The sequence below is a fragment of the Ascaphus truei genome, chromosome 12 (genome assembly GCF_040206685.1).
Source record: "Ascaphus truei isolate aAscTru1 chromosome 12, aAscTru1.hap1, whole genome shotgun sequence".
Classification (NCBI taxonomy): Eukaryota; Metazoa; Chordata; class Amphibia; order Anura; family Ascaphidae; genus Ascaphus; species Ascaphus truei.
The window spans coordinates 45,653,190-45,677,209 of NC_134494.1; the positions used below are offsets into that span (position 1 = coordinate 45,653,190).

The window sequence follows — 24,020 nt, forward strand, 5'->3', positions numbered from 1 at the left end:
TGAGCCATGTTTGTCATGTTTTGCTGCGCGTTCATTTGTATTTGTAGGCAGATTGAAATCAGCCACACCGAAACCCCCTCTTCATGTGAAGCCAGAGGGCGCCCCCCATATTCATGTGAAGCCAGAGGGCCCCCTCCTCTTCATGTGAAGCCAGAGGGCCCCCTCCTCTTCATGTGAAGCCAGAGGGCGCCCCCCATATTGATGTGAAGCCAAAGGGCCCCCTCCTCTTCATGTGAAGCCAGAGGGGCCCCCCCTCTTCATGTGAAGCCAGAAGGCCCCCTCTTCTTCATGTGAAGCCAGAGGGCCCCCTCCTCTTCATGTGAAGCCAGAGGGCCCCCTCCTCTTCATGTGAAGCCAGAGGGCCCCCTCCTCTTCATGTGAAGCCAGAGGGCCCCCTCCTCTTCATGTGAAGCCAGAGGGCCCCCTCCTCTTCATGTGAAGCCAGAGGCCCCCTCCTCTTCATGTGAAGCCAGAGGCCCCCTCCTCTTCATGTGAAGCCAGAGGGCCCCCTCCTCTTCATGTGAAGCCAGAGGCCCCCTCCTCTTCATGTGAAGCCAGAGGGCCCCCTCTTCATGTGAAGCCAGAGGCCCCCTCCTCTTCATGTGAAGCCAGAGGCCCCCTCCTCTTCATGTGAAGCCAGAGGGCCCCCTCCTCTTCATGTGAAGCCAGAGGCCCCCTCCTCTTCATGTGAAGCCAGAGGGCCCCCTCCTCTTCATGTGAAGCCAGAGGCCCCCTCCTCTTCATGTGAAGCCTCCCCTCTGCTGTCTCTTAACCCAAGGCCCCCCCGGTCAGGTTTTCATGATATCCCTGCTTCAGCACAGGTGGCTCAATCAGTGGCCGAGTCTTGGACTGAGCCACCTGGACGCAAGTTGAGAACTCGTGCCTTAACCTCTTCACTGCCAGATGGCTCAAAAGCAGTTCCATGTAGCATCCAGGAGCAGCGCAGAGCACACGCACAGCCCGTCCTATTTGGCCATGTCTATGAGGCTCTGTAGGGATGTGGGCACCCAGGTCTTCTCCCCCTGCACAAACACAACACCCCGGTCTATGTAGATCACGATGCGGCCGAAGGTGTACAGCTGCTTCCCCTCGTGCCGCTTGCCAATAAGAGGCATGAACACGATGTTGTGCTCCTCCGCCTTGGTTTGGATCAGGTCCTTGAAGTTCACTGGCATGGCGGCGGCGGCAGCTCCGATGCCCCTCTGCGCGATGCTCTCCGCGTCACGCCGCTCCTGCATGGCCTCGTACTGGAAGTCTTTCCTCCTCTCCGTCTGCGTCAGGTAGGCGATGCTTTCCCGGGCGCCAGGCTGCATGTATGCACCTGGGACACGAGAACCAGAGACAAGAGTGAGTCTTATTCCGAGCCGCGCCAGTGGGCACCGCCAATACATTAACCGCTATCTCATCGGGCAGCACAGGGGGCGAGGTCACAGGTCACTCACTGAATGAACGACCAGATACCCGAGTGTGATTGCATTTCTAATAAGGGAAGCAGATTACTGCCACGTTATGCCGAGAGTGGGGGGGCGGTGATGCCCACATTATGCCGAGAGTGGGGAGGGGTGTGATGCCCACGTTATGCAGAGAAGGGGGGGGGGGGTGATGCCCACGTTATGCCGAGAGTGGGGAGGGGGGGGGGGGGGGATGCCCCACGTTATGCCGAGAGTGGGGAGGGGGGGGGGGTGATGCCCACGTTATGCAGAGAAGGGGGGGGTGATGCCCACGTTATGGGGGTGATGCCACTTTATAAATTAATAATAATAATAAAATAATAATAAATTGCATTGCTGCTTATCAGAACCTGTGTGTGTATCCCAGGCAGTATAGTGTCCTGAGCCCGTGGGGGGGAACACACGCTTAATAATCCCCCAAACTGCCCCTCAGTGTGTGCAGTCAGCATGGAGGGGTATAGCGGTCACTCCCTGCGGGAGCTTCCAAAGTCACGCCCCACAATGCCCTGCTGCTGTGGGTGCAAAGCATTGTGGGGAGTGACTTTGGAAGCTCCGGCTGTAAGTGACGGCGATACCCCTCACGCTAAGGTGCAGTTTGGGGCCTTAACTATGTGCCCAGTCCCCACACGGGCTCAGGACCCCGCTATACTGCTTGGGGTCCGCCAGTACAGGTGTTATTTGGGTGGATGACTCACTAACCCCATCTAGAAATCTCTGCCTTAGAGATAAAGTTTACGTCTGAACTCCCCACTTACAAATTCCAATTTAGCTGCAAGTTCCGAAGATGAAGAAGACTACCTGTACAATCTAAGGCAGGGGGGCTCAACGCCAGTCCTCAAGCCCCCTCAACAGGTCAGGTTTTCAGACTATCCCAGCTTCAGCACAGGTGGCTCAATCAGAGGCTCAGTCAAAGACGGATTGAGCCACTTGTGTTGAAGCAGGGATATACTGAAAACCTAACCTATTGGGGGGGGGGGCTTGTAGACTGGAATTGACCCAGCTGATCTAAGGCAGCCCCGGTAAGTGCCGAGGGCGGGAGTAATGGAGAGGGCCACATTGCATCTGTTTGCAGGGAGAATCCACTCACCAACACTGGAGGAGACAGCTCTGTTCATGATGTCCAGGGCTTCGTTGAACTTGTCCTTCATGGATGGATGGGCCAGCAACTGGTCCGAGAACATGGACTTCCATCCCAGGTACCACTTGGTGATCTCTTCGTAGTTAGGGCTGTTACTGAGCCAGGAACACAGAACCTGGGAACAAAGCAGCGGGAACATCAGCTAAACCCCAAACTGGCGGGAGAAGATACAGGAAAGTTACGGTGAGTTCCATGCTGTCTCTCTCCGGTTCTCCTTACAAGTCGCTGCGCAAACTGCGTCACCAGCAACTCAAATATAGGAAACATGAGAAATCAGCACCAGGTGAACGTGCGAGGCGAGGATGGAAGCGATGCGGTTAGTGCAAGGTTTGGCTATGTATAGAGTTTCCGTCCTTCAGGTTGGTTCTAGAGCAAGGGTGCTCAACTCCGCTCCTCAAGTGCCACCAACAAGTCAGGTTTTCAGGATATACCTGCTTCAGCACAAGTGGCTCAATCGAAGACATCACAGGTAGCTCTTCAGCACAGGTGGCACAGTCTTCGACTGAGCCACTGATTGAGCCACCTGTGCTGAAGCAGGGATATCCTGAAAACCTGACTTGTTGGTAGCCCTTGAGGACTGGAGTTGGGCATCCCTTTTCCAGAGCAAGTATAAGAGATCTTGCTAACTGGCCAGAAGAAGTAATGTGCCTTGTTTTCCTTTATTTGGATAGTGGCCGTTACCACTGCAGCAGATCGCGTCGGTGAGGACGTGGCAGAATAATACAGTGAGAGCAGAACCCCGGTAAGGGCAGTGTCTGATCTACGGGACTCACCTGAAGCCACTTTGAGAAGAAATGCTTCTCCAGGAGCCCCACGAGGCTGGACAAGGAGACCATCCCCTGCCAATCCATCACCCAGTGAAACATCTCCATGTGCTGCTGGTGAGGATTAACTACAAACTCTCCGACACACAGTGCTGCCGAGAGAGGGAGCAGGGCGGGAGGGTGAGAAGTGACACACACACACACACACACACACTCTGTCCTGTAGAGAGAGGGAGCAGGGCGGGCGGGCGAGAAGTGACACACACACACACAGTGCTGCCGAGAGAGGGAGCAGGGCGGGATGGTGAGAAGTGACACACATACACACACACACACACACACACACACTGTCCTGCAGAGAGAGGGAGCAGGGCGGGCGGGCGAGAAGTGACACACACACACACAGTGCTGCCGAGAGAGGGAGCAGGGCGGGAGGGTGAGAAGTGACACACATACACACACACACACACACACACACACACTGTCCTGCAGAGAGAGGGAGGCGGGCGGTGAGAAGTGATACACACACACACACTGTCCTGCAGAGAGAGGGAGCAGGTCGGGCGAGAAATGACACACACACACACACACACACACACTGTCCTGCAAAGAGAAGGAGCATGGCGGGCAAGAAATGACACACACACACACACTGTCCTGCAGAGAGGGAGCAGGGCGGGCGAGAAATGACACACACACACACACACACTGTCCTGCAGAGAGAGGGAGCAGGGCGGGCGAGAAATGACACACACACACACTGTCCTGCAGAGAGAGGGAGCAGGGCGGGCGAGAAATGACACACACACACACACACTGTCCTGCAGAGAGAGGGAGCAGGGCGGGCGAGAAATGACACACACACACACACACTGTCCTGCAGAGAGAGGGAGCAGGGCGGGCGGGTGATAAATGACACACACACAGAGCCCTGCAGAAAGAGGGAGGCAGGCGGGTGAGAAGTGACACACACACAGCCCTGCAGAAAGAGGGAGGCAGGCGGGTGAGAAGTGACACACACACAGCCCTGCAGAAAGAGGGAGGCAGGCGGGTGAGAAGTGACACACACACACACACACACAGCCCTGCAGAAAGAGGGAGGCGGGCGAGAAGTGACACACACACACACACACACACACACACAGCCCTGCAGAAAGAGGGAGTCGGGCGGGTGAGAAGTGACACACACACACACACACACACAGCCCTGCAGAAAGAGGGAGGCGGGCGAGAAGTGACACACACACACACACACACACACACACACACACAGCCCTGCAGAAAGAGGGAGGCAGGCGGGTGAGAAGTGACACACACACACAGAAAGGGGGAAGAAAAGAGAGAGAAACCATTTCCACGTAGTAATTATATACACACTATTAATTGTGCACAGGAAGTCTGGGAATACTCAGGACCTGGGTCACAGAGTAATGTCTCAGACCAATGACTCCTCACCTAACTTGGGTACAATGTTCTTCACCATGAAGGCCTCCCAGGAGCCTGGGGTGAACACCTCCTTCCAGGGCTGCAGGATAAGCTTGGCAGAGGAATCGCTGGGGTGCCATTTCTGCAGGGCGCTGGCCAGCTTGCTCCTGATGGGTGAGAACAGCGGCTCCAGCCGGGACTGCATCAAGGGCAGCCAGGGGTGTATCCACGAGTGGATGGGAACCGTGTCTGTCAGAGGGTTCCAGCTCTCAACCTTCAGAGGAACACAAGGGAGGGGAGTCTGAGGATTCTGCCAGTCACCCCCAGCAGTGAGGCACAGGGTTTACACAAAGAAGTACCAACAATAGGATCAGCACCCACAGTATTTAACAGGTAGTGGTACTCGGGGCCCGTGGCATCTGCCGTCCTCAGTAACCTGTTACATATTCTGTGTGTGAGGGATCAGGGGACACGCGCCTCTCAGCGCCTCCCCGTCACCTCAGCTTCCCGTGCGGCTGTTCGCTCCGGTCCCCCGCTCCCTCGGCTCCTTACCTCTCCTGCTCCCAAGCCATGCCGCTCCTCCGCGGCGCACGCCACTCCCTCCCGCGCGCAGCCGGGGCGCGCGCACGACAACCTTACAGAGTGCGCGCGCAACCAATCCTCTTACTCGTCTTCCCGTGCCGCTGGCTCCGCCCCCCATCGGCTGCAGGCGATTTTCAACTACTCATCTCTCTGACCCCCTCCCTGCTCACCTGGACCTATCCCTGGGATCGCTCAGACAGGCCTCCGCTCCACCCCTTCCTACCATTGGTCCTCCTTCCTTTATAACCCCAGTCTGCCCTCTCCTTCCTCGCTCTGCATAGTTCCTCTGTGACTCCTGTGTGCAGCTGTCTATGCCAAGCTCTGTTCTCTGTTACAGCTCTTGTTCCGGTCCCTGCCCCTGTTGGATTCCTTTGGATTTGATCTCGGCTCTGTTTGACTACGTGTACCTCGCTACCCCTGGACTCGGCTTTGGACCTCACTACGCTGCTTTCTCCTGCTCCTGACCCACGGCTCTTGGACAATTACCCTCGGACTTCTGGCACCCCGGACGTAGCAAGTATATCGTTATCCCTTACTCACCAGGCCCGGCAACGCACCTTACCACACTACGGGCACGCCCTCACTGCGTGTTATACCCTTACCCACCTCAGTTCTGGGAACCGGCCAGGTCTGCGGGCATACAGGCGTTACACTGTGATGCCACGTCCGATTCCGTTTACCTTGGGTTATTATAGGAATCCACCTCTCCTGTGATAACAGGTCCCACACATAGCAAGGATGGAAGCGACTGATATCAAAGCAGAACCCTTCAGACTTCCAGTAATCTCACGAGACCAGCACTCTGATCATACAAGGGGTGGAAGTCACAAACCCTATCACATTACTACGGGGCAGGATGCGCAGTTCCGCACACTGCAAGATAAATCGCTATAATTCAAAATAATTCCATTACTGACGTGACCGGTGGGCGGGATAGAGCAACTAGACGTGACCGGGGGGGGGGGGGGGGGGGCCTGGAGGGAGGGAGAAGAGCAGCCCGACGTGACCGGTGGGGGTTAGAGCAACCTGACGTGACCGGGGGAGAGAGAGCAGCCCGACGTGACTGGGGGGGAAGAGCAATCCGATGTGACCGGGAGGTGGAGGGGGGTTTGGGGGAAAGAGCAGCCCGACGTGACCGGGCGGTGGAGGGGGAGAGCAGCCCGACGTGACCGGGCGGTGGAGGGGGAGAGCAGCCCGACGTGACTGAGGGGGGAAAGGAGGGGAAGAGCAGTCAGATGTGACCAGGGTGTGGGGGAGGGGGGGGAGAGAAAGAGCAGCCCAACGTGACCGGGCAGTGGAGGGGGAGAGCAGCCCGACGTGACTGGGGGGGAAGAGCAATCCGATGTGACCGGGAGGTGGAGGGGGTTTGGGGGAAAGAGCAGACGGACGTGACCGTGCGGTGGAGGGGGAGAGCAGCCCGACGTGACCGGGCGGTGGAGGGGGAGAGCAGCCCGACGTGACCGGGCGGTGGAGGGGGAGAGCAGCCCGACGTGACCGGGCGGTGGAGGGGGAGAGCAGCCCGACGTGACCGGGCGGTTGAGGGGGAGAACTGCCCGACGTGACCGGGCGGTGAAGGGGGAGAGCAGCCCGACGTGACCGGGGGGTGGAGGGGGGAGAGCAGCCCGACGTGACCGGGCGGTGGAGGGGGAGAGCAGCCCGACGTGACCGGGCGGTGGAGGGGGAGAGCAGCCCGACGTGACCGGGCGGTGGAGGGGGAGAGCAGCCCGACGTGACCGGGCGGTGGAGGGGGAGAGCAGCCCGACGTGACCGGGCGGTGGAGGGGGGAGAGCAGCCCGATGTGACCGGGCGGTGGAGGGGGGAGAGCAGCCCGACGTGACCGGGCGGTGGAGGGGGAGAGCAGCCCGACGTGACGGGCGGTGGAGGGGGAGAGCAGCCCGACGTGACCGGGCGGTGGAGGGGGAGAGCAGCCCGACGTGACCGGGCGGTGGAGGGGGGAGAGCAGCCCGACGTGACCGGGCGGTGGAGGGGGAGAGCAGCCCGACGTGACCGGGCGGTGGAGGGGGGAGAGCAGCCCGACGTGACCGGGCGGTGGAGGGGGAGAGCAACCCGACGTGACCGGGCGGTGGAGGGGGAGAGCAGCCCGACGTGACTGGGGGGGGAAAGGAGGGGAAGAGCAGTCAGATGTGACCAGGGTGTGGGGGAGGGGGGGGAGAGAAAGAGCAGCCCAACGTGACCGGGCAGTGGAGGGGGAGAGCAGCCCGACGTGACTGGGGGGGAAGAGCAATCCGATGTGACCGGGAGGTGGAGGGGGGTTTGGGGGAAAGAGCAGACGGACGTGACCGGGCGGTGGAGGGGGAGAGCAGCCCGACGTGACCGGGCGGTGGAGGGGGAGAGCAGCCCGACGTGACCGGGCGGTGGAGGGGGAGAGCAGCACGACGTGACCGGGCGGTGAAGGGGGAGAGCAGCCCGACGTGACCGGGGGGTGGAGGGGGGAGAGCAGCCCGACGTGACCGGGCGGTGGAGGGGGAGAGCAGCCCGACGTGACCGGGCGGTGGAGGGGGAGAGCAGCCCGACGTGACCGGTCGGTGGAGGGGGAGAGCAGCCCGACGTGACCGGGCGGTGGAGGGGGAGAGCAGCCCGACGTGACCGGGCGGTGGAGGGGGAGAGCAGCCCGACGTGACCGGGCGGTGGAGGGGGGAGAGCAGCCCGATGTGACCGGGCGGTGGAGGGGGGAGAGCAGCCCGACGTGACCGGGCGGTGGAGGGGGAGAGCAGCCTGACGTGACCGGGCGGTGGAGGGGGAGAGCAGCCCGACGTGACGGGCGGTGGAGGGGGAGAGCAGCCCGACGTGACCGGGCGGTGGAGGGGGAGAGCAGCCCGACGTGACCGGGCGGTGGAGGGGGGAGAGCAGCCCGACGTGACCGGGCGGTGGAGGGGGAGAGCAGCCCGACGTGACCGGGCGGTGGAGGGGGAGAGCAGCCCGACGTGACCGGGCGGTGGAGGGGGGAGAGCAGCCCGACGTGACCGGGCGGTGGAGGGGGAGAGCAACCCGACGTGACCGGGCGGTGGAGGGGGAGAGCAGCCCGACGTGACCGGGCGGTGGAGGGGGAGAGCAGCCCGACGTGACCGGGCGGTAGAGGGGGAGAGCAGCCTGACGTGACCGGGCGGTGGAGGGGGAGAGCAGCCCGACGTGACCGGGCGGTGGAGGGGGGAGAGCAGCCCGACGTGACCGGGGGGGGGGGGGGGGGTTGGAGGTGGAGAGGGAGAGCAGCCTGATGTGACCGTGAAAAAGCCAATATATTCTCTCTCCACCCCACCTGCTTGCTCCCACCTCATATAAAACATGGACGGATCAGCGACAGGAAGCGGTTCCTGGGTATCGGGTCTTTAGTCACACAGTTCTGGGGCTGCTGGTTAGGCGTTGCACTGCAGACTAGAGCAGTACTGAGGTATCCAAAAAAAACCCCTCACCTCTTTCTGTAATTTGGGGAAAATTAGCTGATCCAAAATGTTATCCAGAATCCAAATCGGAACCAGGTGGACCCAGCAGTCCAAGAAATCCACCATGGGGGCACAGTTCCTGGGCTGCCACTGGGAGATGATCGTTCTCAGGAATGGGAGCCACATCTCCCATAAGAGTCTGGAAGGGCAGACGGAAAGGCGTGATTCATCAGTAATCCCAGATAATCCCCCCCAGGAATGTTACCAACCCCGGCAGAGGAGACGCTCGCCTCATTGTGACACGGTGATGTCATGGAAGGGAGACGACACCCACACTACAGATCATGAAAACATGCACCCAATTTAAGGTTAGTTTTAAACTGTAATGTGTTCTGAAAACGTCGTCATGTTACCAATTTCATCAGTTTAACGCTTTCCCTTTCTTTTAGGTTTCATGTTAAACTCTGTCCGTGTCTTCCCTCTACAAAGGTCTTATTGCCAAATAGAACGTGCCTTAAAGCTAGGGCAGTAGACAACGTGGCAATGCAAGGCAGTGGCCTTGACGAAGGCAGCTCACCATGAGCCCGAAACGTTGATTTTTGCCACTATGGCATAATAAGTGTTCTACTGCAATAAGACCGTTGTGCTCACCCTTTATCTGTTTGGACTTCCACAGCGGGCTCCCTCGGGTGCTAGTACCAGCAAGCCAAGGGATCTACTAGGCTACAACTATTACAGGAGTGATCAGCTTAACCTCTTCCTCTCTACAAAAAGGTACTCAAGTCTTTTTTTTAGTAACTCTGATAGATCCCTTAATGTAAGTGTGTCGGCCAGCGGCGGTTACTGGGGATTACCGGTGGTAGGGATCCATGGCTGCGTCCTGTGCGCTGTGGGACAGGTGACCTTCCTCTAACAGGTTCTTCCACCTGGTCAGGACGTCAATGCCGTACGTAGGGTCCTACATAGGGAGAGAGAGCAAAGATCGTCTGACCGGTGGGATTAAGGGAGAGGCTCCCTAGCGTGACGTTCTGGGGTAGGAAAGACTCACCGCTTTATACCCACGGCAGAGCTGACGAGGCCTACAATGTATTATACACACCGAATAACCGATGGGTGAGGAGGATACTTTCGCCACATACTCTGTAACCGGAGACCCTTCTGCATCTTTACCTTTTTCTTATTTCCTGATCCCAAATGGTTCCCATGTGCTTTTTAAAATGCCCCAAACCTCCTCTGCTGGGAGGAGGTTCTCTGCATCCCCCCTCCATTCTCTACTCCCCACTACTCCCGTTTCTGCCCTCCCCTGCAGGCTCCCTCTTTCCTCACCCTCAGCGGGTCCCAGTCTTTGAAGTATTCTTTCATCAGGGGGTAGACTATGGCCACCGCCAGGTCTGCCTGCTCTGACATCTTGTATTCCTCGTAGTACTTGTCCTGCAGCGTCTCGAAGACGTGCGCGCACTCTTCCAGCGTCAGCGGGTCTTTGCACTGCGGCTGCATCCTCAGCTCACACTCCTCCACCGTCTGCAGCACCTGGCTCAGGTTGTGTATGGTGGTCTCCTCTCGCCCCAGGACCTCGGTCAACTTCTCCAGCTCGTGGGAGAGGTTCACCACCATGTCCTTCTCGTACTGCAGCTGCCGGTCGTTCTGGATGATCTCCTGCTCAGTCATGTCGATGAGCAGCTGCAGATTGTGCTCCAGCTCGGGCAGGATGAAGCCCTGAGGCTTGTCCTCCTTCTGCCCCTGCGGAGTGGACTCTCCTGGGATGTTGTGCTTGTGGGAGATCTGGCTGTAGCTGTAATAAACCTTCTGCTCTCGGCCAGTCATATCGATCACCTGAGCAGAGGAGCAGGAGGAACCCGTCAGTGTGCACACTACACACAACTCTTACAGATACCCAACGTGATGCGGTGTTAGTTACAGAATGTCTTCAAAGAACGGGTTAGTTACAGAATGTATTCAAAGAACGGGTTAGTTACAGAATGTCTTCAAAGAACGGGTTAGTTACAGAATGTATTCAAAGAACGGGTTACTTACAGAATGTATTCAAAGAACGGGTTACTTACAGAATGTATTCAAAGAACGGGTTAGTTATAGAATGAATTCATAGAACGGGTTAGTTGCAAAATGTATTGATAAAACGGGTTGGTTAGTTGCAAAATGTATTGATAAAACAGGTTGATTAGTTAGTTAGTTGCAGAATGTATTGATAGAACGGGTTGGTTAGTTAGTTGCAGAATGTATTGATAGAACGGGTTGCTTAGTTAGTTAGTTGCAGAATGTATTGATAGAACGGGTTGGTTAGTTAGTTAGTTGCAGAATGTATTGATAGAACGGGTTGGTTAGTTAGTTGCAGAATGTATTGATAGAACGGGTTGGTTAGTTAGTTGCAGAATGTATTGTTAGAACGGGTTGGTTGGTTAGTTGCAGAATGTATTGATAGAACGGGTTGGTTAGTTAGTTAGTTGCAGAATGTATTGATAGAACGGGTTGGTTAGTTAGTTAGTTGCAGAATGTATTGATAGAACGGGTTCCTTAGTTAGTTGCAGAATGTATTGATAGAACGGGTTGGTTAGTTAGTTAGTTGCAGAATGTATTGATAGAACGGGTTGGTTAGTTAGTTAGTTGCAGAATGTATTGATAGAACGGGTTCCTTAGTTAGTTGCAGAATGTATTGATAGAACGGGTTGGTTAGTTAGTTAGTTAGTTGCAGAATGTATTGATAGAACGGGTTGCTTAGTTAGTTGCAGAATGTATTGATAGAACGGGTTGGTTAGTTAGTTAGTTGCAGAATGTATTGATAGAACGGGTTGGTTAGTTAGTTAGTTGCAGAATGTATTGATAGAACGGGTTGCTTAGTTAGTTGCAGAATGTATTGATAGAACGGGTTGGTTGGTTAGTTAGTTGCAGAATGTATTGTTAGAACGGGTTGGTTAGTTAGTTAGTTGCAGAATGTATTGATAGAACGGGTTGGTTAGTTAGTTGCAGAATGTATTGATAGAACGGGTTGGTTAGTTAGTTGCAGAATGTATTGATAGAACGGGTTGGTTAGTTAGTTAGTTGCAGAATGTATTGATAGAACGGGTTGGTTAGTTAGTTAGTTGCAGAATGTATTGATAGAACGGGTTGGTTAGTTAGTTAGTTGCAGAATGTATTGATAGAACGGGTTGGTTGGTTAGTTAGTTGCAGAATGTATTGTTAGAACGGGTTGGTTAGTTAGTTGCAGAATGTATTGATAGAACGGGTTGGTTAGTTAGTTGCAGAATGTATTGATAGAACGGGTTGGTTAGTTAGTTGCAGAATGTATTGATAGAACGGGTTGGTTAGTTAGTTGCAGAATGTATTGATAGAACGGGTTGCTTAGTTAGTTAGTTGCAGAATGTATTGATAGAACGGGTTGGTTAGTTAGTTGCAGAATGTATTGTTAGAACGGGTTGGTTAGTTAGTTGCAGAATGTATTGATAGAACGGGTTGGTTAGTTAGTTGCAGAATGTATTGATAGAACGGGTTGGTTAGTTAGTTGCAGAATGTATTGATAGAACGGGTTGGTTAGTTAGTTAGTTGCAGAATGTATTGATAGAACGGGTTGGTTAGTTAGTTAGTTGCAGAATGTATTGATAGAACGGGTTGGTTAGTTAGTTAGTTGCAGAATGTATTGATAGAACGGGTTGGTTGGTTAGTTAGTTGCAGAATGTATTGATAGAACGGGTTGGTTAGTTAGTTGCAGAATGTATTGATAGAACGGGTTGGTTAGTTAGTTAGTTGCAGAATGTATTGATAGAACGGGTTGGTTGGTTAGTTAGTTGCAGAATGTATTGTTAGAACGGGTTGGTTAGTTAGTTGCAGAATGTATTGATAGAACGGGTTGGTTAGTTAGTTGCAGAATGTATTGATAGAACGGGTTAGTTAGTTAGTTGCAGAATGTATTGATAGAACGGGTTGGTTGGTTAGTTAGTTGCAGAATGTATTGATAGAACGGGTTGGTTAGTTAGTTGCAGAATGTATTGATAGAACGGGTTGGTTAGTTAGTTGCAGAATGTATTGATAGAACGGGTTGGTTAGTTAGTTGCAGAATGTATTGATAGAACGGGTTGGTTAGTTAGTTGCAGAATGTATTGATAGAACGGGTTGGTTAGTTAGTTAGTTAGTTGCAGAATGTATTGATAGAACGGGTTGGTTAGTTAGTTAGTTGCAGAATGTATTGATAGAACGGGTTGGTTGGTTAGTTAGTTGCAGAATGTATTGTTAGAACGGGTTGGTTAGTTAGTTGCAGAATGTATTGATAGAACGGGTTGGTTAGTTAGTTGCAGAATGTATTGATAGAACGGGTCCTTTATGGTTAAGGCTGAGGCGCCCTGGAAATATCTGCCTTCAGTTTGTAAGTATTTGCAGAGCACATAAATTGGCCGGAAATGCTGGTTTTGGGGTCTGCAAATTAAATATACGTTCAATAAAGGGTTTCTGAAAATACACATCCGAGCGCTGTGAAAATACGCCAATTCCCGGAGTCCGTACGACACACGAGAGATCGCAAACGCTCACGGCCGTTAAAACAATCACACGATGCAGAGACCCCAATAACTTTGGATTTTTTAAGATTTCACCATTAATCATAAAGGCCTCAATCACGTCTCTACAAGGAAAGGACAGCAGGGGCGCGCAATGCTGAGCGCACAGGGCAGAAAACATTACACGACTAAGGTGCCCGCAAACTCCGCTCCCCCGCCCGTGGCTTCACCACGGCCACTCAATTACCACGGAAACAATGGGGGAGATTCACCCACACCCAGTCCGGGTTATTGCAGCGTGATCCCACTTTACCTGCCACGCGATGAGCGTTATCGTGGGATCATAGTGCAACGCCCCGTGTCGGAGGTTAGTGAATGGGACCCCGTATTCTGCGCACTTCTCCCCAAAGTGATGAAGTAAAGGTGTTCTACCCAAATGTGCTCAAACAAACATGATAAAAACTCATTCAGGCGGATCAGCTCATGAGATCAGTTATTGTAGAATGAAGCCGGGCTCCCCTTACTGGGGAAGACTTCAGCTTCATTCATTTGGAATAGGGACTCCAATCCTCCGAAGCGAGAGGAAGACCGTTTCCTAGAAAACGCAATTCTTGGAGAAGAAAGAAAACGCCGGATGTTTTTCTCTTCGTTCTCGGTGTGTAACTGCCGGGTTTCATTAGAAAATGACTGAAGTAATTAGCACCGTCTCTAATTGCTGTAATTAATCATTTAATGGAGGTGACACATTGCGCTCTTAATAGCTGCAAAGAGGTGAATCAGGGACGGCAGCAAATATCAAGGACACAGCCCATTTGTAAGATGTTTGCGTATACACGCAGTTCCCGGGGCCACCTGTATATGTAACCAGGTTTGGTATACTTCATTTTAAATAAAACCCTAATGAACCCTTGATGTGTATCCTTCTGTGTGTTCCCAGTGTGGGTACATTACTGGGCACATAATTAGTGTCTGGATTCACCTCTTTCTCTGTCTCTGGGACCCTTACTCATTATGCAGCTTCCCTTCACTGGACAAGATTTCAGCCCCTTTGAACAGAACCGATCGCTTCCCAAGCACCTGGGAGCAGCTTTAGTGCAAGTGCAGTAGGGAGCAGATAAGCTTCTCCCCGGACAGGTTCCTATACTGATGCTTCCCCATACGTAACCCAGGCTCCCTGTGTATAGCACTTCTCCTCGCGCTCCAGCTGCGCAAAGTAAGTGTCGCCCTGTGTTTCTAGAACATTCTAGGCACAATCATGTGACCTAAGATTCCCGAGCACGGATCTGTGGGCGGCAGCAGCACTGACCTTGACCTGGGATATTTCCTTCTGCGGAGCAGAGATGGATTTTCCCACCCTGCCCTTGGCTTTCAGCTCCTCCACCGTCTTGTAGGAGTACTTGGGCTTCTTCTTGCCTCCGCTTGGGTCCTTCCGCCATTGGCTCAGCTCCTTCTGAAAATCCTGCACAACAAAGTCACGCGTTAGGCACGATCACCCCCGAGCCACGCAGACCACGGGACTGACTGCTCGTGGCCTGCTGCAGGTGGGAGAGTTTAACTGGCGTGGAGCTGGAAACCGCGGTTTGGGTGTAATAAGACACTACGAGTGCCAAGAACATTAAATATTCATCCATAGGGGCCGAGTGAGAGCCAGGTCCATACAATGCCTAGAAGCGGCGCCAGTGAAAGGGCGCACGGCCCACTGAAGTTCCTAATGCGAGTCTGCCCACGTCTCACCTTCTCCTCCTCTTCCTCAGAATCCACGACTGGGAAATCCTGCAGCGACTGCTTTGTCCTCTCGGAGCCGTACGCACCCACCGCCCCTTTACCTTTCCGCTGCTTGGCCTCAATAGGGGTGATGATTCCTGCGAGGAAGACAGTTAAACCTTCAGCCTCGTCTCTGTGCCAGCGAACGAGACGAAATGAAAGCCTGCGCCCGTGTTCGGATTCTGTGTCTTTTAGTATTGCATCAGGCATCCCGTGCGAGGCAACGCTGCCCGACGCACGCACTAGCAACACGACCCTACAGTGGGGTTAGGACCGTGTTGAAACGCGCGAATCGCTAAATCAGGATTTGGCTCATTTGTGCAACTTCGCAGCGGGAACATCACGGGAAATCTTATATGTTTTATTTAAATAAATCAGTTCTGTAGTATTAGATAATAGTGACTGTTTTGTTTGTTTTTTTATTCAACTCTTAATGCCATTTGTAATGAGTTTTAATATACTGAGCATCCTTTGATTTCTATCGCAGGCTTTAACCCACCTCCCCATCAGGGCAAGATGTTTGGGACACTTTCCTGTTTGTGATCATATGTTGCCAATATTCCCAGCAGTTTGAGCTGCAAACTGTAACATCAGATCATGTTACCTTAGTAATATAAGAATACATTGTAGCTGCTGAGTTACAATGACCAAAGGATTGATTGAAACTGAAAGGCGCCCATTATGTTAGGCACACAATCAGGATTGTTACAGATGTATAACAGGAACACCCAACGATTGCCAGCGTAGGTAAGAATGTAGGATTATACATTGTCACACGCTTTACATATCTAAAAAGGGGGCGCGGATGTAGTATTGTTGCTTTATCAGCGGGATAATCGGGTTATTACTGTAGGGTGCAGCTCCTTGCTATGCGGAGGGGGATAGCTTCCCTGGGAAAGTAAAGCCAAGGACATGTTTAATTCGTGGTGAGTCTCTGGCCTAAGGAGCTCACTAACTAACCTTTTACCCGAGAGACACAATAACAGCTGTGACGGCAGGAACATCGTTACCGGCCATTAAATACACGGACAATGCGTGTGGCAGTGGTTAGAAAGCATGCTCTGCAGAGCGGGGGAGACAGCCCTGTCCTGCTGCACCCCCCAGGGAAAGGGCTCCGGACCCCGGCCTCGCACGTGCGCTCCGTACCCCGGCCTCGCACGCGCGCTCCGTACCTTGAGCGTTCTTCCCCAGGCCTCTCCCGGGCACGTAACCCATCCTCTGCAGGAGTTTCTGCCCGATTCCCTTGGTGTGCCGCTCCCAGGAACCAAAGTCACTGTTGGACTTGATTCCTCCTGCAAACGTTTTCTGTGAAGGTCTAAAGTTCCCGCCCTGCAAAAACAGCAATACAAAAACAGGACTCGGATTAACCACGTTTCTGGCCGATGAAGGGTCGTGCGACCCAAAAGGTTACGGGGCGAATGACCACGTATCTCCCCGCCCTGTGAATGTGGCTTACAATGGATGGACCGTTGCTGCTTTTTTCCTCCGTTGATTTGTGAACAAAATCATATTTTTAATTTGCTCTGATTTGCATGGTACCTGGTACTCTTCTGTATTGTTGCAGATATTGGGCTAAGGATCTGTGTCAGAGTCTGATCTGTACTAGCGCACCTTCCCATGGTACGTAGTATTTTTGGAGTGCTAGCCATTTTTTTGATAACCAAATCTTTGTAATGGAATCCAAAGACTTTTTACTGTGGTCCCCAATTTGTGTTCATTAGACTTTATCACGCAGCATACGAAAGCCACAGGAATAATATCACCCACTACCGTGATATCACCCACTCCCGTGATTCTGACCACCCGCCTGTCTGAACAAGCTCCTCCCCCCTACCACATGCAGCACTTTTCACCTGAGATCTGACTCCAGAAGACTGCGCACGGTCCCAAGGTTCAACAAAGTATCCGGCCGCTCCTCCTTCTCTTACCGTGCACCCCAAAACTGGAACAGGCTACCGGAGACTCTCACAGCCGCCAGCAGTCTAAATTCTTTCATAACTAAGGCGGTCTCACATTTTCATTTGGTCTGTAACTGTTACATACGCCTATAACATGTATTATCTCTAGCTGTTACATACGTCTATAATATATATTATCTCTTAGGCCGCGCTTATAGTGCCGGCGACGGCGACGTCACACCAAATGTATTGACGCCGTCGCGTGCGCTTATAGTAGGAGCGACGCGGAGGCTTGGCTGCGATCGCTGGAAGTCACTTGTTTGATTTTTCCAGCGACCGCAAGACATCAGCGTTGCGTCGTCGGCACTATAAGCGCGGCCTTACTGCGCATGCAATGCCTTGTATAGAATGTATAACCCTGCTCACTTAATGTAACTATGTATTTGTAACCATGTGTCATCATAACGCTGCGCCCAGGACATACGTGAGAACGAGCGGTAACTCGCACTGTATTACTTCCTGGTAACACATTTTTATAAATAAATGTAGTTTTACTACTAGTGCAACTACCGATTTCTCCATCAATAAAACATAACAAAAAAAATCTAATTAAAAAAAATGACCTTTGATAGGACAGACACCTTCCTTTACAGAGATTCTGTAACAAGTCAGCCCTTTATCCCAATATCCCAGAAATATACCAGGGTGAGAACGTCAAAGATCAATCCTACTGCTGACAATGGGAAGGGTCAGCTTGTTTTGTCCCAGAAATGCCAGTAACGTGTTTACAATATGATGCTGGCACCTCCAGTCCTGAAGGAGATGGATTATAACTGCCACGGACCCCCCGACGCTCCCTGACGCCCGCTCACCGTCCTCAGCTTTTTTGCTTCGAACTCCTTATGTAAATCATCTCTCCGTGCTGGGACTTCATCGTCAGAGCCACTCTCTGCGTTCTCCTCTGCTGCGGGCTTGCGGATTCCAGCACTGATAAAATTTACAGGGGCAGAATAATCCCGGGACCTGGGGAGGAAACAAGAAACATCTGGGTCAGAAGGACCAATCAGCTGGATTTATTAAGGGGCAACCACTGCCCGTCTCTCGGCAGTATTCCCACGGCAATTCCTTATCATTGTGGGCCCTCTCAGCAGCAATGGCTTAGCAAGACATTAATAAGAATGGGACCGGCACTCAAAAAAGTAAAAACAGCAAGTAAATGTATGCAAAAGTGACTCATTTAACCAAAATCCAATAATACGAAAACAGTATGATCAGAAAAAAGTGAACGGGAAGCCAGGGGCCTCGAGAGCAAGGGGGGAAGCCAGGGGCCTGGTCAGGAAGGGGGGAAGCCAGGGGCCTCGAGAGCAAGGGGGAAGCCAGGGGCCTGGTCAGGAAGGGGGGAAGCCAGGGGCCTCGAGAGCAAGGGGGAAGCCAGGGGCCTCGAGAGCAAGGGGGAGGCCAGGGGCCTCGAGAGCAAGGGGGAAGCCAGGGGCCTCGAGAGCAAGGGGGAGGCCAGGGGCCTCGTCCGGAAGGGGGGAAGCCAGGGGCCTGGTCCGGAAGGGGGGAAGCCAGGGGCCTGGTCCGGAAGGGGGGAAGCCAGGGGCCTCGTCCGGAAGGGGGGAAGCCAGGGCGTCGACCGGAAGGGGGGAAGCCAGGGGCCTCGTCCGGAAGGGGGGAAGCCAGGGGCCTCGTCCGGAAGGGGGGAAGCCAGGGGCCTCGTCCGGAAGGGGGGAAGCCAGGGGCCTCGTCCGGAAGGGGGGAAGCCAGGGCCTCGTCCGGAAGGGGGGAAGCCAGGGGCCTGGTCCGGAAGGGGGGAAGCCAGGGGCCTGGTCCGGAAGGGGGGAAGCCAGGGGCCTGGTCCGGAAGGGGGGAAGCCAGGGGCCTGGTCCGGAAGGGGGGAAGCCAGGGCCTCGTCCGGAAGGGGGGAAGCCAGGGGCCTGGTCCGGAAGGGGGGAAGCCAGGGGCCTGGTCCGGAAGGGGGGCAGGGCCTGAAAAACCAGTGTTGCGACGTAATTTGCTGTAGGAATTTTGTGACAACTCCCTTTTTGTGATGACGCTCTTTTTGTATTAATATTGGATTTATTTGAGTGAAGGAATCACTTTTGCGTACATTGACCTGTTTGCGTTCCAGTCCACATCACACTTCCTGTAATTATTTATGTGCCCAGCGGTGAGGGTGCCGGACCTGAACACCAACGGACAACCGAGTCTTCTGAAACAGGCGGGATCCAAATAAACATAAGACATTTATACACAAGTGCTTGGTGTGTGTGCAGATTTAAACTATACATATGCAAATAGTAATACCACATTGTGAGCACATTTATACGCCTCATAAAGGTCTGCAACCCTGCCTGTCCCCATTATCTCTTTGCATAGAATGCTCATTTGCATGTCATTACCCAGAATCCCTGGCTGCAGTGGAAGCACTCAGTGTCACCTTTTGCTACTTACCCACCAAGCTTATGCCTGTTGCATTACACAGTCTGGGGGTAAATAGGTATATAGGTAGATACCAACGGTTGGATAACACTGCATCTAAATGCCAAGTCCCAATCTGAATTAAACAAGGTTAGAAAATCCAGAGATTTCCTTGTTCAGGGAGATCCATTAGCCCCCCTCCCGGTGAGTAAGCGAGATAATTAGTAGGCCTCCGCCTGTTACTTTCGAAACATTCATTCCATTTTCCATGCCAAGTAAAAGCCATATTTTAAGAGCCCATTTCCTGCCCCGAGACCGAGAACCCGTCTGTGTGTTAATACGTTGGGTTATAAACGCCACCAATTGTCTACGCCACCAATTGTCTACGGTCATTACTGGCAAGCGAGAGTTTCTGGTGGTGACCTGGACTTACTTCTTCCCCCCAAAGCTGGGTCTCTCGTCATCCGAGTCCCGCTCCGCCCACATGCCGTAGGTCGCCTCCTCTTTGGTTTGAAAGTGGCGCCGGCGGTTGGGGTTGAACTCATTTTGTAGATCCCAGTCGGTGATCTCAAAGTTTTCCATCTCCACGCCGTCACTGTCCTCATCTTTGCCGTAGAGGTGGGACATAGACATGGTGCCCTGTGTGTACAGAGTAAAAAAAACACCACGGTCATACCACAGATAAAGAGTCACGTAAGAACGGTGAGGCCCATGTGATAACCTGTACAGGAAGTTACAGCACAGTGCCATGTGCTGGAGGTGTTACAAGGCCAGCTTTTACAGGCGTCGTCCCCTCATGGCAAAGGTAGTTTATATGGTCCAGGATGGTACGAGAACCGTCCTGATATGGGGTAATAAGGTGTCTCTGTGGAACAGGATGGGGTAATAAGGTCTCTCTGTGGAACAGGATGGGGTAATAAGGTGTCTCTGTGGAACAGGATGGGGTAATAAGGTCTCTCTGTGGAACAGGATGGGGTAATAAGGTCTCTCTGTGGAACAGGATGGGGTAATAAGGTCTCTCTGTGGAACAGGATGGGGTAATAAGGTGTCTCTGTGGAACAGGATGGGGTAATAAGGTCTCTCTGTGGAACAGGATGGGATAATAAGGTCTCTCTGTGGAACAGGATGGGATAATAAGGTCTCTCTGTGGAACAGGATGGGATAATAAGGTCTCTCTGTGGAACAGGATGGGATAATAAGGTCTCTCTGTGGAACAGGATGGGGATAATAAGGTCTCTCTGTGGAACAGGATGGGATAATAAGGTCTCTCTGTGGAACAAGTTGGGGGTAATAAGGTCTCTCTGTGGAACAAGATGGTGGTAATAAGGTCTCTGTGGAACAGGATGGGGTAATAAGGTCTCTCTGTTGAACAGGATGGGGTAATAAGGTGTCTCTTTGGAACAGGATGGTGGTAATAAGGTCTCTGTGAAACAGGATGGGGTAATAAGGTCTCTCTGTGGAACAGGATGGGGTAATAAGGTCTCTGTGGAACAGGATGGGGTAATAAGGTGTCTGTGGAACAGGATGGGGTAATAAGGTCTCTGTGGAACAGGATGGAGTAATAAGGTGTCTCTGTGGAACAGGATGGGGTAATAAGGTCTCTGTGGAACAGGATGGGGTAATAAGGTCTCTCTGTGGAACAGGATGGTGGTAATAAGGTCTCTGTGGAACAGGATGGGGTAATAAGGCGTCTCTGTGGAACAGGATGGGATAATAAGGTATCTCTGTGGAACAGCATGGGGTAATAAGGTCTCTGTGGAACAGGATGGGGTAATAAGGTGTCTCTGTGGAACAGGATGGGGTAATAAGGCATCTCTGTGGAACAGGATGGGGGTAGTAAGGTGTCTCTGTGGAACAGGATGGTGCTAATAAGGTCTCTGTGGAACAGGGTGGGGTAATAAGGTCTCTGTGGAACAGGATGGGGGTATTGTATTGTATGTCTTTATTTATATAGCGCCAAAAGTGTACTCAACGCTTCACAAAGAATACAGTACAGGGAATTAAAATGATACAATAAGTGCAGCAAAATCAGACAATAGGAAAGGAAATCCCTGCCCCGAAGAGCTTACAATCTAAGAGGTATGGTGGGAGACTTACAGAGACAGTAGGTGAGGGAAAAAGTGCTGTGGTGAGAACCGTCCTGGATGGAGTAATAAGGTGTCTCTGTGGAACAGGATGGGGTAATAAGGTCTCTGTGGAACAGGATGGGGTAATAAGGTCTCTCTGTGGAACAGGATGGTGGTAATAAGGTCTCTGTGGAACAGGATGGGGTAATAAGGCGTCTCTGTGGAACAGGATGGGATAATAAGGTATCTCTGTGGAACAGCATGGGGTAATAAGGTCTCTGTGGAACAGGATGGGGTAATAAGGTGTCTCTGTGGAACAGGATGGGGTAATAAGGTGTCTCTGTGGAACAGGATGGGGTAATAAGGCATCTCTGTGGAACAGGATGGGGGTAGTAAGGTGTCTCTGTGGAACAGGATGGTGCTAATAAGGTCTCTGTGGAACAGGGTGGGGTAATAAGGTCTCTGTGGAACAGGATGGGGGTATTGTATTGTATGTCTTTATTTATATAGCGCCAAAAGTGTACTCAACGCTTCACAAAGAATACAGTACAGGGAATTAAAATGATACAATAAGTGCAGCAAAATCAGACAATAGGAAAGGAAATCCCTGCCCCGAAGAGCTTACAATCTAAGAGGTATGGTGGGAGACTTACAGAGACAGTAGGTGAGGGAAAAAGTGCTGTGGTGTAATAAGGTCTCTCTGTGGAACAGGATGGGGTAATAAGCTGTCTCTGTGGAATAGGATGGGGTAATAAGGTCTCTCTGTGGAACAGGATGGGGTAATAAGGTGTCTCTGTGGAACAGGATGGGGGTAATAAGGTGTCTCTGTGGAATAGGATGGGGTAATAAGGTCTCTCTGTGGAACAGGATGCGGCTAATAAGGTCTCTCTGGAATAGGATGGAGTAATAAGGTCTCTCTGTGGAACAGGATGGGGTAATAAGGTCTCTCTGGAATAGGATGGGGTAATAAGGTCTCTCTGTGGAACAGGATGGGGTAATAAGGTGTCTGTGGAACAGGATGGGGCTAATAAGGTGTCTGTGGAACAGGATGGGGTAATAAGGTCTCTCTGTGGAACAGGATGGGGTAATAAGGTCTCTGTGGAACAGGATGGGGTAATAAGGTCTCTCTGTGGAACAGGATGGGGTAATAAGGTCTCTCTGTGGAACAGGATGGGGTAATAAGGTCTCTCTGTGGAACTCTACTCACTAATCATTACAATCACAGATGACAGTTGTAATGATTTAATTAGAGCCGCCTGTACAGACGCCTAAATAATACGGAGCCCAGCGCCGTGCCGAGATCGGTATTATTCACATGGTTCTGTGTCGGGTTTATGGGATTACAGCGGTGCTGTGGAGGACATTGCAGAGTCACTGATGGGTTTAGAGGATCACAGTGATGCCATGCTTAGACCATTACATTTTTGGTATCAGAGCAAAACGTGTTGTGATGGGGTAAGCAGCTTGTGGGTGACATCCCTCTGATCACAGGGTGAGATGGGGTGATATGGCCCCTCTGATTATGGGGTGTTATGGGGGGGGGGACAGGGCCCCTCTGATTATGGGGTGTGATGGGGAGGCAGGGCCCCTCTGATTATGGGGTGTGATGGGGGAGGCAGGGCCCCTCTGATAATGGGGTGTGATGGGGGAGGCAGGGCCCCTCTGATTATGGGGTGTGATGGGGGAGGCAGGGCCCCTCTGATAATGGGGTGTGATGGGGAGGCAGGGCCCCTCTGATTATGGGGTGTTATGGGGGGGGACAGGGCCCTTGTGATTATGGGGTGGCAGGGCCCCTCTGATTCTGGGGTGTGATGTTGGGGGGGGGACAGGGCCCCTCTGATTATGGGGGGGACAGGGCCCCTCTGATGTTGGGGTGTGATATTGGGGGGGGAGGGCAGGGCAGTTGGTATAGTTACCACAGATGTGTCCGGCGCTGCCTGGTGATTAAGCGTGGCGCAGAACAAAACACCGCGAGAACACACCGGAAGCCCCGACCACCGCGTGACGTCTACACTCCCGAATTCTGCCGCACGGCATGCCGGGAGTTGTAGTTCTGTAGGGGCCTCGGACAGCCGGGGCATGATTCACACATACCCAAATGAGTGAGACTGCCCCTCTAGTAAGGGAGACTGCCCCCCAGTGAGTGAGACTGCCCCCCCCCAGTGAGTGAGACTCCCCCCCCCCCCAGTGAGAGAGACTGCCCCCCAATGAGTGAGACTGCCCCCCAATGAGTGAGACTGCCCCCCCAATGAGTGAGACTGCCCCCCCCCAGTGAGTGAGACTGCCCCCCAGTGAGAGAGACTGCCCCCAATGAGTGAGACTGCCCCTCCAGTGAGTGAGACTGCCCCCCCAGTGAGTGAGACTCCCCCCCCCAGTGAGGGAGACTGCCCCCCCAGTGAGTGAGACTGCCCCCCCCAGTGAGTGAGACTGCCCCCCCCAGTGAGTGAGACTGCCCCCCCCAGTGAGGGAGACTGCCCCCCCAGTGAGTGAGACTGCCCCCCCAGTGAGTGAGACTGCCCCCCCCAATGAGTGAGACTGCCCCCCCCAGTGAGTGAGACTGCCCCCCCCCCCCCGTGAGGGAGACTGCCCCCCCCAGTGAGTGAGA

General features: G+C 53.0%; 2 protein-coding genes across 2 annotated transcripts in view; one reads left to right on the forward strand and one right to left on the reverse strand.

Annotated features, from left to right (window-relative positions):
- Positions 1 to 459: 459 nt before the first annotated feature.
- On the reverse strand, positions 460 to 23,450 carry TFIP11 (tuftelin interacting protein 11). The gene is made up of 13 exons (XM_075567577.1): positions 23,332 to 23,450; positions 19,783 to 19,988; positions 17,801 to 17,951; positions 16,203 to 16,359; positions 15,001 to 15,128; positions 14,573 to 14,725; positions 10,088 to 10,594; positions 9,616 to 9,719; positions 8,792 to 8,960; positions 4,809 to 5,052; positions 3,363 to 3,505; positions 2,539 to 2,704; positions 460 to 1,321 (listed from the first exon to the last, which is right to left on the reverse strand). Exons 2-13 carry the CDS (start codon positions 19,980 to 19,982, stop codon positions 966 to 968), a joined length of 2,478 nt encoding a protein of 825 aa, XP_075423692.1. The 5' UTR covers positions 19,983 to 19,988; positions 23,332 to 23,450; the 3' UTR covers positions 460 to 965.
- LOC142464214 (ankyrin repeat and BTB/POZ domain-containing protein 2-like) overlaps positions 9,020 to 24,020 on the forward strand; it is a 96,547-nt gene continuing 81,546 nt past the window's right edge. The window contains exons 1-2 of the mRNA XM_075567582.1: positions 9,020 to 9,129; positions 9,211 to 9,535. The gene's annotated coding sequence lies outside the window, so the exon portion shown is untranslated. The remainder of the gene's footprint in view (positions 9,130 to 9,210; positions 9,536 to 24,020) is intronic.